The sequence below is a fragment of the Mauremys mutica genome, chromosome 14, assembly GCF_020497125.1.
Source record: "Mauremys mutica isolate MM-2020 ecotype Southern chromosome 14, ASM2049712v1, whole genome shotgun sequence".
In the NCBI taxonomy this organism is placed as follows: Eukaryota; Metazoa; Chordata; order Testudines; family Geoemydidae; genus Mauremys; species Mauremys mutica.
In genome coordinates this window covers 29,650,072-29,664,216 of record NC_059085.1, presented here as the reverse complement: position 1 = coordinate 29,664,216, position 14,145 = coordinate 29,650,072, and the positions used below count along the sequence as shown (strand labels likewise).

Below are 14,145 nucleotides of genomic sequence, written 5' to 3'. Positions count from 1 at the left end.
CAGAAAGAGTAGGCTAGCTGGCTGATTTTATTAATTATTTTAACATACCATACCAGGCTGACCAAGCGCCCATATTCAATAATATGTCCACCAACATTGAGAGAGAGAGAGAGAGAGAGAAAGAACACTCATCTCTCAGACGAGCCAAAAAGGTTTATCCAAGTATCCCTGGCGGACAAATTATTCAGATTCATGGCAGTTATTTCCATTAGAGAGATCACTGGAACTTTTATTATTTGCTACCAGAACAGACAGACAGAAATAAAATAACTATGATCTTGTGAAGATAGTGAAGCAATAATCGGGGTGGGGGGTATACAAATACACTACAGATAGCTTCTAGCCTTTGAAGTGAGTATGTGCATTGCTACACAGGAAGTTTTACTGGCTGGGAGCCAGGACATTCTTACTCTTCAAAGATCTTTTTAAAAGAATATTTCACAAGGAGATCATTAGGGGCAAGATGTAATCAGTACGATGCAAATGACTGTCCAAGTTGAAATCCATTTGTAACTTGTTGCTCTGGATATCTGTTGCTTATGCAGAAGCTTTAATCAAGTCTGTTCCTTTCAGCATCACTTATGCACTGTCTCCTCTCTCTCCTGTGCAGAAGTTCACTTGAACCAGAGCAGCCCTATCAGTGAATTTCCCGGCTACAGTGAAAACGGCAATGACGCCAGCTTGCTGGTCTCCCCCCTCCTGGTAGCTGGAGTAGTGATTGGACTTGTGCTGTTTCTATCCTGTGTGACAATCATTGTTGGCAGCCTGAGAAAGGATGGACGCTTAAGACACCCACATCTGAGGAGAGAAGCTAATTATGGTGAGATAGTGCTTATGTGCCTTGTTACACTGCTCCTATGGATAGTGAGAGCATGACTCTGCAGAAACTGCAAAGCAAACATTAAAAAGACAGAAGGAGGCTACAACTGGCTTTCTTGTTTAGTTGCATCTCTGGGCTGACACTGAAGTAAAGTAACGAGAACTACATTTAATATTTTAAGGGGTCAAAATGAATGTGTGAAAGCCAACTGCATAGCTCCTGTTTGCCAGGCTGCTTAGTTTTCTTTGGTATTGTACACATTTTTGTCTCCCTGTCTATAGTCTCCTAATTTCCTGCCGCACTCTGTTGAAATCCCATTACTGCCATTGGTCTGTGGGCCTAGTTTTAATTTCTCTCTGCTAGAGCCAGCATATAGTAGTTTCTAGAACAGGAAATAATGGAGTTCTCAGTCTTTGAATCTGTACCAACCTTGAAAATTGCCCCTTTGTTTTCTGTAGAAGTGAAGAGTTCCATGTAATGATGCTGCCCTGGCAACATGGCAGGACATCTGGTTACATTAGACTTTAAGCCCCTCCCAGCAGCACTAGTCATCCCACCCCCTACCACCAAAAAAGTATCCTCATCTTTTCTTCCTGTGACCGAAATCTTTTGTGATTTTAAAATACGAGATATGTAGGGGCCCAGGATGACTTTTTGGGCCATTTTGAGGCTGCAGATCAGAAAATCTTGAGAGGTAATTACACCAGAAAAACTGACAGCAGATGCGCTTCTGTAGTTAAAAAGGGAAAATATTAGGGATGGATATAAAAAGTGATCCCATTGGCCAGCTCTTCCACTGCTGCAAAGCACTGTAGCTCCACTGAAGTTGAGGATCATTTAATTTAAATGGCGCATTGGCAGTTTACACCAGCAAAGGATCTAGCCCCACAAGTTTGCAGTTTGTCATAAGACAGTTAATTTATATATATATTTTTTAATTCTAGTTCATCTCAAGGGGTTGTTCATTTATGATTTTACAAGGAAAAAACCTCTAAACATTATAATTTGGAGGAAAAGCCACTTACCAAAAATAAATATACCCTGGTTTTGGAAGATGCCTCTCAGGCCGCTTATAAGTACATTGGACCAAAACTTGAGCCTACTGAGGTAATTTACAAAGCTCCCATTGAAATCAATGGAGCTTCAATCTTTATTTTAATAGTTATTCATTTTGCGTTCGATCTGTGTTTAACAGAGAGGTGTCTTCAGTCAGCTTCTTCAAATAATTCAAAAATGGTCAAGGTCTTTGGACCCCATCTAAGGTTACGTCTACACGACGGGACTATTCCGAATTTGCATAAACCGGTTTTGTAAAACAGATTTTATAAAATCGAGTGCGCGCGGCCACACTAAACACATTAATTCGGTGGTGTGCGTCCGCGGTCCGAGGCTAGCGTCGGATTCTGGAGCGTTGCACTGTGGGTAGCTATTCCCTAGCTATCCCATAGTTCCCGCAGCCTCCCCCGCCCCTTGGAACTTCCGGGTTGAGATCCCAGTGCCTGATGGGGCAAAAATCATTGTCGCGGGTGGTTCTGGGTAAATGTCGTTAGTCACTCCTTCCTCTGGGAAAGCAACGGCAGATAAGCATTTCGCGCCTTTTTCCCCTGGATTGCCCTGGCAGATGCCATAGCATGGCAATCATGGAGCTTGTTTTGCCTTTTGTTGTGACTCTCACCGTATGTGTACTAGATGCCGCTCACAGAGGCGATTCAGCAGCGCTACACAGAAGCATGCTTTTGCTTTTGCATGACAGCAGAGATGGTTACCAGTCATACTGCACCATCCAAACCCTTCCATAAATTGGAACTGGTGAGGATGATTATGGCTACCAGTCCTTTTGTACCATTTCCTGCTGTCATAAGTGCCCCTGGCTGCTCTTAGCCAGGGGCGCAAAAGCCAAAATTGGGAATGACTCCCTGAGTCAATCCCTCCTTTTTGGTATCTAAAAATAGAATCAGTCCTGTCTAGAATTTGGGCAAGTGTACTAGAGAACCACTGTATCAGAGAACCAGAGAGCACAGCTGCTCTGTGTCAGATCCAGCAGAAATTATGAGCTGTATGCTATTCACAGGGGGTGCTCCTGCAACAACCCCACCTGTTCATTCCATTCTTCCCCAGCCTTCCTGGGCTACCATAGCATTGTCCCCCCACTTGTGTGATGAAGTAATAAAGAATGCAGGAATAAGACACAGTGACTTGTTAGTGAGAAATGAGTGGAAGGCAACCTCCAGCTGCTATGATAGTCCAGACTGGACAGTAAGGAGTGTGGAGGAGAGGAGCCCAGCATCCCTCTGCTAGTCTAGGGACAATTGAATCTTTTCTTTACACATGAAGGGTGGGGGCTGATGGAGCTCAGCCCCCTGTTGCTATGATGACGATGGTTACCAGCCATACTGCACCATCCACCAGAAAAAATTAGGGCCAGGAGCCCTTGATCGACCTGACGGATGCTAGTCAGCATGGTTACTGCCCCATGTGCCAATAGGCTGATGACTAGGACGGTTACCAGTCCTTTTGTACCATCAGCCACCCATGGCAGGCGGGGAGTGAGGATGTTGGTGTTGACGGCTGCAGCATCGTGTCTGTCTGCAGCATTCAGTAAAGATAGGGTGACATGTAAAAGAGTCAGAGGATTGTTTTCCCTTCGCTTCTGGGGGTGGGTGGGGTGGGGGGGGTGGGGGAGTAGATTGCCAAGCTATGCCCTGACCCACCGCGGACACTGTGTTTGACCCTAGAAGCATTTGGAGCTCAGCCAAGAATGCAAATACTTTTCGGAGGCTGCAGGAACTGTGGGATAGCTTCAGTCCTCCAGTCCATGAGCGTCCATTTGATTCTTTGGCTTTCCGTTACGCTTGTCACGCTGCAGTGCGCTGAGTCCCTGCTATGGCGTCTGTCTGGAGATTTTTAAAAAAGGATTCTGAATTTCATCTTCTGTAACGGAGCGCTGATAGAACGGATTTGCCTGCCCTTACAGCGATCACATCCGCATGGTCCGTGCTGGAGCTCTTTTTTTATTTTGATTTCGGACTGCATCGTCACCCGTGCTGATCGGAGCTCCACGCTGGGCAAACAGGAAATATTCAAAAGTTCGCGGGGCTTTTCCTGTCTACCTGAGCACTGCATCCGAGTTCAGATTGCGGTCCAGAGCGGTCACTGCTGCACTGTGGGATAGCTCCCGGAGGCCAATACCGTCGATCAGCATCCACACTAACCCTAATCCGATATGTTAATACCGATACTAGCGTTACTCCTCTCGTTAGGGAGGAGTACAGAAACCGGTTTAAAGAGCCATTAAAATCGATATATGGTGCCTCCTAGTGTGGACGGTTGTGGCGTTAAATCGGTTTTACGCTCCTAAAACCGGTTTAAACGCCTAGTGTAGACCAGGCTTTAGATTCACATTTTTCACCTTTTAGAATTGCTATATTTAGTAATAAATAAACAAACCTTAGTCCATTGGAGATAAATTACAAGCAACGTCTACTGTTTTCATAAGACTTATTTTTTTCTGCTCTTTTTTCTGGCTTTGCAGCAATTAGGGCACTAATCCCTGAGCTGTACAGTTACTGTATCATCAGTAAAGCTGGTATACAACACCTTATAATGCCAAAACATCTGTGTATTATATAAGATGAAGTTGTCATTGTTTAAACAAAAATGCCTATGTTAATATTTCAGCTTCATACCAACATGGGGGGGCATCAAAGCCCCCAGAGAAAAGGACAATCTACCAACTGATTATTAGAAATAAGTGTTAAGTTGTACGAAAGGCTTAGCAGCATCTTTTAAGAAAAAAATCAAAATAATAATCTTGAGCTCAGTGGTGCTCATCTGCCTATCTTAAGGTTTTACCTTAGCAGCCATTACCATAGCATCTGGGAACATTTCCATTGGCTCCAGTGGTAGCACCAGGAAGCACTGTGAATTTGGCTGACTAAGTTTACTAAGCATAGAAGAGGTATAGTAAACATGGTGCCCTGAATTAATCCCTGGTGGAGTTCCACCAGTAACAAGTTAGCCTATTAAAATGACCCTGAAAAATTAATTGAAGATGGACACACACATGAAAACTGCTTGAGGAAGGCACAAACAGTCCCGAACTCAAAGTGTGTCCCAACCCCTATCCAAAAAGATTACTACTCTGGCAGAGACCTCCCTCAAAATAAAAAAAAATATTGACCCCTATTTACAGTCACAGCCCTAATTCATGGATCTAGGGCGATTTGCTTCATTAGAGGGCACAAATTATATTCTTATCTTTTCTAGCTACTGCTCAGAACACCTTTAGGAAGTTTACATCACTATTTTGAGTTTCAGACAAGTCTTCTCAGGGTAACCCATAGCTGTGAAGATTTGCTGACTGTTTGTGGTAAAGAAAAGTCTAATTTAAATCTGATATCAAAGCAGTGGTGCCGGCAATGAGCGCAGACTCCAGGGCCAGATCCTCAACCAGTGTAAACTGGCATAGTTCCACTGGCTCTGATATAGTTATGCTAGTTGATATCAGCTGCAGATCTGGCCCTTGACAGAGTAATCATTGCAAGGAACCACTTTGCAGTGCACCTTATAAATATCTTACCAAATGGGAGGCAGGCACACAGTTCACAGTGGCTACTTTTTATTCACAAATGAATTTTTATGCACACTATTTTTCTACATCAGTGAGTTAAACTGCCTCTGTGAAACATGGCTGCCCTTGTCAGCTCACTAAAGAACAGGCCTAGCCTGCCTCTGAGTAATGCTGACATTCCATGAAGTGCACCTGGTTGTGGAGTAACCACCTGCAAAATTAAAAAAAAAAAAAAAAAAGTCACATTGTGGATGACGTCTCTGACATAAAACTAGACAGGCAATAAAATCATCATCTTGTTGGCTCCTTAAGGGAGTCGGGGACAATTTGTCCTGGTTATTTTTGTTCATATAGAAAAGCCATAGGAAAATTACAGAAGATTTTGAAAGCTCTGCCTGCAGTGTACATGATGCTACTGTACATGAAATTGTGACTAGCTTTCCTGGTAACTCTTACAGGACAAGAAGGGAGATCTGACAACTACCATCAGAGCTGGGGAAAGAACACAGAAGTCCTTTATTAGATTGATTTTGCCCCTTCTGTTCACAAAGGGGAGGGCTGGAGGTGGAGCTGTGGGGTGGAAGCATCATGTCACTGGAGACCTGCTATTGTATTCAATTTCCTACTTAGTCTCCTAGGAATTCCCTTAGTTCTAGCTGCCACATGAGCTGAGCTGCCAGGAAAAGCTGCAGGGGGTCTTGGATAGGTGCATAGACCACCTGCAAACACTATTCCCTTAACAGAAGAGTCTGGAAAAGATGCCCCAAGGGGAATCTTACAGAGTTTACCTCCGTCTGTAACAAGCCTTATCCCATTTATACCTAACGCAATCCATTCATTTTCACTCTACCTCATCCTTCACATTTGTACCAGAATTTTTTAATGACACCCTGGCATCTCCTAAGCTAGTGGTTAAGCAGTGTCCTTACAGATGTCTGGTTTTCTAGATAAGGCTAGGTATGCATTAGGCAATATTGACAGGAAAACAGCTTAAAAAATCATGCCCCCTTAGGCCTACTGTTCCCTCCCCCATCTCCATCTTATTTTAGTGCATTGATTTATATACATTTTCTGAAGCTAAGGTCAGACCTTATTGCTCTGAGTAACTCTCCTTCAACAGAATATGGTGCCTTTAACAATAGCTGTTTATTTCTTGACTCACTGTATTGATCAGATGCTTCATTATTAAAAATATGTTGGTCATTCTGCCTAAAAATTGACTTGACCTTTTATCACTGATCCCTTCATGCTATGAATTACGGTGGTAGGTCTTTTTATAGATGTTACTCTGATGCAATCACTTCAAACTTTTGCACCTTTATTTCCACACACCCCCACGCTCCAAAAGAAACACAGCATTAGCTTTCAACAGCAGGAGGAATAACTGCATAATTTACAAATTACAACCCAGGTGTTCACTTTTCATTTTGTGGGACCTTTCACCTGAGCTGCCTATTCAATCCAAGCCTTATTTGACTACCTACCAAAAAAGAAACCCCCACTTTTGCATAATTGTAGTTTGAAAGTAAAAACAAAAGTGTTTTATGAAGCATCTCCCTACAAAATCTCTAGGAAGCCATTAGCATTGTACATTTTGAAATTACACACAAATATAGTTACTTACTGTTGGAGTTAAACAAATGAGTTGTGTAATCAGTTACCAATGGAAGTAGGTGCGGGGAGGAAGAGGGCTACTGTCTAGGCACTGGTGGGCTTGGGGAAAGAGTCCCTGACTAGGCTTCTCTGGGCACCAGGTTGCCCCCAATTAACTTAATTCAGACCAGATGAACTCTCCCCTACAGTTCAGTTACATTTAGCCATCCTCACCCATCTGCAAGGGTCCACAGCTGCTGTCCCCACTGAAATGCTGGCTGCTAGCTCCTCCTCTTCTCCCAAGCTGCTCAGGAACAGACTGTTTTCCATAAGTGGGGGTTGTAGGGCAGCCAGCCAGTGAAGCCTCCCAGCATCTCATTGTCTGCTCCCCCTCCCCTTCCAAGAGTAATCTCCTCACCTCTGCCCTACCAAAAACATCAGCTCCTGACTCCCCTCCCTACGGGCCTCTCTCTAGTGCTTGAAGAAAAAGGGAGAGGGGCCAGGAGCCTGGAACAAAGTGGTGCAGCTAAGAGGTCTGTGGTGGTATTCTCTCCATTATGCTACTAGCTCCTGTCTCAGGGACAGCCTATGTGCAGGCAAGCCCAACACTGACTGCAGAGAAGGTGCCAGCAGTTTCTCTCTTGACACCTCCAGGGTGTGCCAAAAATCTAAAGAGGCAAACTTCCAATGGAAGACTGCGCCCCTTTACACAGCACTCCCTGCTTGTACCCTGTTTGAGCCAGTTTCCTGATATCTGTGTGGGAGCCACATAATGACTGCAACTTTTCTTTTCTCAGTCCCGTTCTCCAGTTTCTTTTCCCCTGTGAGTCCTAGTGTTAAGGACTCAAATTAAGGGTATGTCTACATCGCAATCAAAAGTGTGACTGCAGCACATGCTGACATACTCATGCTTACTTTCATCTATCTAGTTCAAACAATAGCAGTCAAGCCATGGCAGTATGGGCAGCCACACAGGTTTTACAAGCCCAATCAGGACCCAGATGTGTACTTAAGCAACTACCCCTGTGCTGCTGCAGCTTCACTGCTATTGTTATTCAGGCTAGCTAGATCAAAGCTAGCTCAGATATGTCTACCTATTCTGCAGTCACACCTCCATCGCAGTGTGGACATACCCACAGGTGCCTAAAATTAGGCACCTAGCCCCTTATTTAGACACCTACATAGAAGTGAGCTGGTTTTCAGAGGTGCTGAATATATGCAGCTCCCAATATCTTCAGTGGTTATGGAGAAGCAGTGCTAACATTTGAGATTGTGTACAGACCTTGTATTCTATTTGGGTAGAGCACTGATGACATTGACAATTTGGGGAGTTGCATGGGGTGTATATTCCTAGCTCCACACCATGATACACAGTAGCTTGGATTTAGTTGGCAGCCATCCCTGACAAGGAAATAAAACAATTCCCTAAGACCTGCTTGCCCCAAAACACCAACAATCCTACTGTCTCATTTGAGGACTATAGGTATAAATTATGGCAGAGCAGCAGTGAAGCTACCATGGAGAAAAGACTCAGTATTAATTGCTTGTTTTATAGCTCCAGATGGCTTCTCCTATGGTGGCTCAATTGGAGAACTGAGATCCACCTGCACAGAGGAGTTCCCACCAGCTTTTGACTTTGGTTCCTACATGGAGACTCTCTCTCAGGTCAATATCATGTATCCTGACTCACCTCCATGGTAAGCACATTTCTGGGTTTCTGCCAGCCCTTTTTATGGTTATTTACATATTATAGGTACAGGAGTGGTAGTTCTTTTTGCAAAAGAAAGTTGTGATTATATTTGTATTTTGCTGACTAAGCCTATGTGAAAAGGGACTGTTACCTAGTCATAAGTAAATACTCTTTAAGTACTCCAAAAGAGGTAGTATAAATATATTTGGATAATAGTCTTTAGTATAAGGTAATAAAATTAACAAGGACAAATAAAAACTTGTAAACAGAACGTTTTGGCCACCCTGTTGTGTATAGTAGCTCAATATCCTCAAATTGTGGTTGAGAAGACCTTCCTGGGAGTTCTTGGGGCCACCAGAACTAACCAGACACATTCCAAGATGGGAGAGAATTGGATCAATGGCAGAGAAAATGCTACTGAAAATATCTGATCATGGCTCAAGTCCACAAAATGGAAATATGCAAGAACCTGGTAAATAGGTACCACTAAGTCAGAAGACAGATAAGGTGAATAGACAGGAAGGTAGACATACAGCAATACGATCGATGTGCAAGAAGCTCCATGATTAGTACATGATTTGACCAATGTTTTGCCTGCTGGCACTGCACTTGCTACCTGCTCTGATTGTGCTATGGGGGAAGCAAGCAGACAGCTTTATCCCATAAACCTGTTTTACCGTGGTTAGGTCTCTATTTCTTCTGGCTCTGGCACCCGTTTTGCCCTTTGTTGATCCCTCCAAAGGAGCTATTAACTATCTCCAAGCCATACCAAGCAATCAATGCTTGTTTCCCCCGATATGTTTTTTTCAAAGCACTTAGACTAGAAGTGTGAAATCAACCAGAACCCAGCATCTAAATCCACAGAACGGCTGTACATCAATCCACTGACACGTACAGATTGCTCTGGGGCCCACTCCTGAAAACCCCTCACTGATCAAAGCATGTCAAGTGTCCCGTTGCGGTCAGTGGATACGTGTACGGTGAGCTGTTTACCTGGAACCAGCTCAGTACTAGGAAAGGAGTGTTTTTTATTAGCAGATAGTTTGCACAGGATTGGAAGTGCCATCCTCCACTGCCAGAAAGCTTTTTAATTGGCCCCTCAAGATATCCCTTGCATAAGGGGAATTGCCAGGTGACACACAGTTGCCATAATAGTTCTACACCATCCCTTTGGCACAGGGGTGCATGGCCAGAATATCTCTGAGCTTTGGCAATCCCCAGCTGCATTTGGGCTTCTGGGGCCAAGAGCAATTTTGTATCATTTAGAGCAGCCCTCAAGGTGCTCTACAGTCTACACTGTACTTAGGGACCAGCCAGCACCTTGATAGACCAGGATCAGAGAGGCATAAAAGTGGCTAACAACCACTTTCCCATTCCCTATCCCAGTCCTGAGCTGTACAAAGTGCCGCTGTTGTGTGGCCCAGTCTCGCTATCAAAGTAGTTAAATATTCAAGACAGAAAACACTGAATAGTTTTGACAAATATTCAAAAACTTAAATTTTATATCTTAGCAACATGGTTGGGGCCAAATCTCAGGAAAAGCAGAGTTTAGCAGATGGTTCAAAGTAAAATGTGGAGAATTATGTAGTAAGGCATTTAAGCTTTCACTGAATGTATTATATATTGTTGTGTAAACTTCAGTTCACAAAAGGATTGCAATACAGAATATAAAAATATTAGTATGATGGGTAAGTGTGACAGGGTGTAACTCACCACTGCAGCACCTCCTGCTGGCCATCCCGGTCCTTTGTATTGGGGCCTCAGTCTGGCAGTCCTCAGGCTGGAGCACCCTCTTGCTTCCCTGACCCTGCCCAGCACTGCTCTATCTAAGGTGGCCAGTGCTTCTCCCTTGCACTCCAGGGAGAGGTTGAGCAGCCCATCTTATATGGGCCAGCCTGGCCCTGATTGGCTGTTCCAAAAAGCTTCTCCTGATTGGCTGGCACTATAAGCCTTTTCCTCATTGGCTGCCTCCCATGCAGCCTCCCCAAGGTGGCTTTAACCCTTTACCTACCAGTGAGAAGCAGCCACCCCACCACATTCAGCATAGCTACCTTCATACCATGGCCACATGGCATAATGTTCAAGTGTCTATTTTCTGACTAGTAGAGAGTGTTAGAACCAGCCAAGTTATTGTGATTTGGATTGAGGGCTGTTCTCCAAGACAATGTGTATGGAGAGGTGCTGTGTTCTAGTGGGTTAGGGCTGGGCCTGCGAGCCAGGGGAAGAGTGTTCTAGGACTAACTTTTATTTACTGTTTGTCCTTGTGCAAGTCCCAATAAAATTTAAAAATATTAAGCACCCACTTTGCTATGTACTAAATAAAAATTTTGAATAATAGGTATAGCAAGATGTCAGGTTAGCTGAATTACTGGAGTTTCTCCTTCTAATTCAGAGAGGAACATGTCATGTAAAACTAATCTGGGGCACCAACAAATCAATAATGATGATGTGGCCTAAGCATGAGGGAAAAGGGGTGAGGAACAGAAATAAATGGCAGCCCAGACTAAGCATCATTGCATTAACAGCAGTGATAAAATTAAAACCTCCCTAGCACACACCTAAAGCGATAGGAGTCTATGGGTGTTCTAATGCTCTGGGCAAGCACCAGAAAAGTTTGTTTCAGTTCACAATGTTGTTCTAATGTTTTGTCCTGCTATGTCACCCCCAAATGTCAGGTGCCACTGAGCTGAGCATTCTTGAGCATATTATTTTTGCTAAAAACATCCATCTGAAAAATTCCTGGGAGCAAGAGTGGAGCCACTCTATGGCCAAGGGTGACTATAATTGTTTCAGACTATCATTTTCACTAGGTTTTGTACTCAGGTCTTAAACCAGAGAGAGAGTGGGATTAGGTAGTTTGGTTGGAGAAAACCAAGAACATAAAATAGATTTCCCGTTTTTCTGCGATTAGAGGAGGGGTAAGTGTTGTGCTAACCAATCATGAGCTGGAGGAGAAATTAACAGCCTCTGCAATGGGTGCATCATTTGTAATCCCAAAGCTAGACAGCATCTCAGGATCCAGATGTGCCTGAAGTAGGAGAGATGTGACTTCCAAAATCCACAGCAATCAGATTATACAAAAAAAAAGCTCTCTTGCACTTGAGAATTTGTAAAGCCATGGCATTATTCAGCTATGAAAGCATACCCTGAGGACCAATCCTACAAGCCCTTACCCATGCAGATAGTTCCACTGAAGTCAATGGGACTCGGGGCCAGCTTTAGGAACTGCGGGGCCCAATTTGAATACCTGGCAGCGGTCTGGATCTTTGGTGGTGGGAGGGGGGTCCTTCCCTCGCTCCGGGTCTTCTGCAGACACCCCGCCGCCGAAATGCCGAAGACCCGGACTGCTGCCAGGTGAGTAAAAAAATTTAAAAAGGCGCCTAAAGCGCGGGGCCCGATTCCAGGGAATCAGCCTAAAGCCAGCCCTGATGGGACTGCTCATCTCAGTAAGATTTTGCACGATCTGGCCCATGCTACTGGCACCGGGGCAGCAAGCAGGACAATTTCCCTGGGCCCCATGCCACAGGGGAGGGGGAAGCCCACGAAGCTAAGTTACTTCAAACATACAGAGTCACTGTGGATAAATGTAATGCAAGTATTGCAGTAATTTAATTTCTAAAAATGGAAATAAATCACATTTAATTAGAGGTTTTCAAACTGTGGAGCACGCAGGCTTGGGCTTTGGCCCCGCATGGCACAGTGGGGTGGGGGCCCACTCCTTAGTTTCCGCCCTGAGCCCCAGCGAGTCTAACGCCAGCCCTGACTGACACCCATTCTCAGGTTAATTTGCACCAGTCTGAGGGAAGACAACCTCCACATGAGGCAAGGGAAAGGGTTGCTTTGTGAGCAGAGCACAACTTTCCCTAAAAAAACAAGACTAATTCAGCCAAAGAGAACAAGGATCTTGAGGAATTAAACCAAAAACAAAGATGCCCCGAGCAACCAAGAAAAATTACAACTAAATACAAAGTAAAAAGTGTTTGCATGTGAGCAGGTAGGAATAAAATTGTACAGCTGCCTACAGCCCCGAGAGCTGTAGCTCAGGATTGCCAGGGCAGAGGGACAGCCCAACCATGCCCTCTTTCTCCTGACTATGCCATCTGCATGGCATAGGAGTAACTAACCTGAGAATCCCACTGCATAAGCGAGATCCTCCTGGGCCAGCTCAGGCAGCACAAAGCTGTCCTGATGCAGAAGAGTATCTGCCATTGTATATTTAGCTCAAGATCAGAAGAGGAGCATTAGTAGGAACAAACAAAACAGAGATACCTCTATACTCAATTTGACCTTCCTCTACATTTCATGAATCTCTTTCACAGAAAGACAAAATTCCACTTGATATCTCAGCTCAAACTGAGCAGTGAAGAGCACAACACCCTAGATTTCCTAGGGGAACAGTCCACAAAAAATCTACCTACACTTTGCTCAGGGCCAGTGCAACCATTTAGGCGACCTAGATGGTCGCCTAGGGTGCTAGGATTTGGGAGGCGCCATTTTCTTCGGCAGCAACCACAGCGGCCGAATCTTCAGCCGCCCTGGTCGCCGCCGGCATTTAGGTGGAGGGAGCTGGGGCAGGGCCACCTGCAGCAAGTAAGGTGGGGGGCCGGCATGCAGGGGAACTCCCCACCCCAGCTCACCTCTGCCCCGCCTCCACTGCGTGCTCGGTGAGGAGGTGGGGCAGGGGTAAGCGGCTTCACTTCTCCTGCCTCCCAGGCTTGCGGCACCAATCAGCTTAGGCGCCGCAAGCCTGGGAGGCAGGAGAAGTGAAGCAGCGATGGCGTGCTCAGGGTGCTCATGCTCAGAGCAGGGGTGAGCTGGGGCGGGGGGGTGCCTCAGGGTGGAGAGTGGGGAGCTGCCGCAAGGGGGGGTGCCTCAGGCCGGAGGGGGGGGAGCTGCTGCGGGGGGGCGCCTCAGGGCAGGGGCGCTGGGGGGGGGCGCATGGTGGAAGTTTCGCCTAGGGCGCGAAATATCCTTGCACCAGCCCTGACTTTGCTATAGTTATGCAAGGTGCTGCATCCACACACAGCTCTCCAGTAGGATGTCCAGTGAAGAATACTATTTATATAACCTCTAATTGGGAAATTTATGAAAAATGCCTTGGGATGTTAATAATTTAATTGCTTTGATGTCTGAGCTGCAAATCTCATTTAGGGCTCAATTTGATTATCACTATAAATGCTTTTTCTAATCATTTCTTAGATTAGATTTAGAGGAATACCAGGCACTCGGTTTTGTCATAGTCCTGCTACACTCACGGGGCAGTTAAACAGAAGCAGTTTGGTCAATTTGTCTTGACAGCCCTAAATATATAGTGCTCATATCCATAAACATCCCTTTAGGAGATGTAATGACTTGCTAATGAATCTGAGATCTGTGTGAACGTCTGTCAAATTGATTTTACGTGAGAAGAAAAAAAACTGACAGGTCTTAAATGAAAGAATCAAAATGGTACTTGGATTCACTTCATACCCT

General features: G+C 44.9%; 1 protein-coding gene across 2 annotated transcripts in view; it reads left to right on the top strand.

The window, feature by feature from the left end:
• Nucleotides 1-14,145, top strand: part of LOC123349632 (protein BEAN1-like) — a 103,090-nt gene that overhangs the window by 70,566 nt on the left and 18,379 nt on the right. For both annotated transcript variants that reach the window (XM_044987843.1, XM_044987842.1), the window contains 2 exons: nucleotides 611-820; nucleotides 8,539-8,680. In XM_044987843.1, coding sequence (XP_044843778.1) covers nucleotides 611-820; nucleotides 8,539-8,680 — 352 coding nt within the window. The remainder of the gene's footprint in view (nucleotides 1-610; nucleotides 821-8,538; nucleotides 8,681-14,145) is intronic.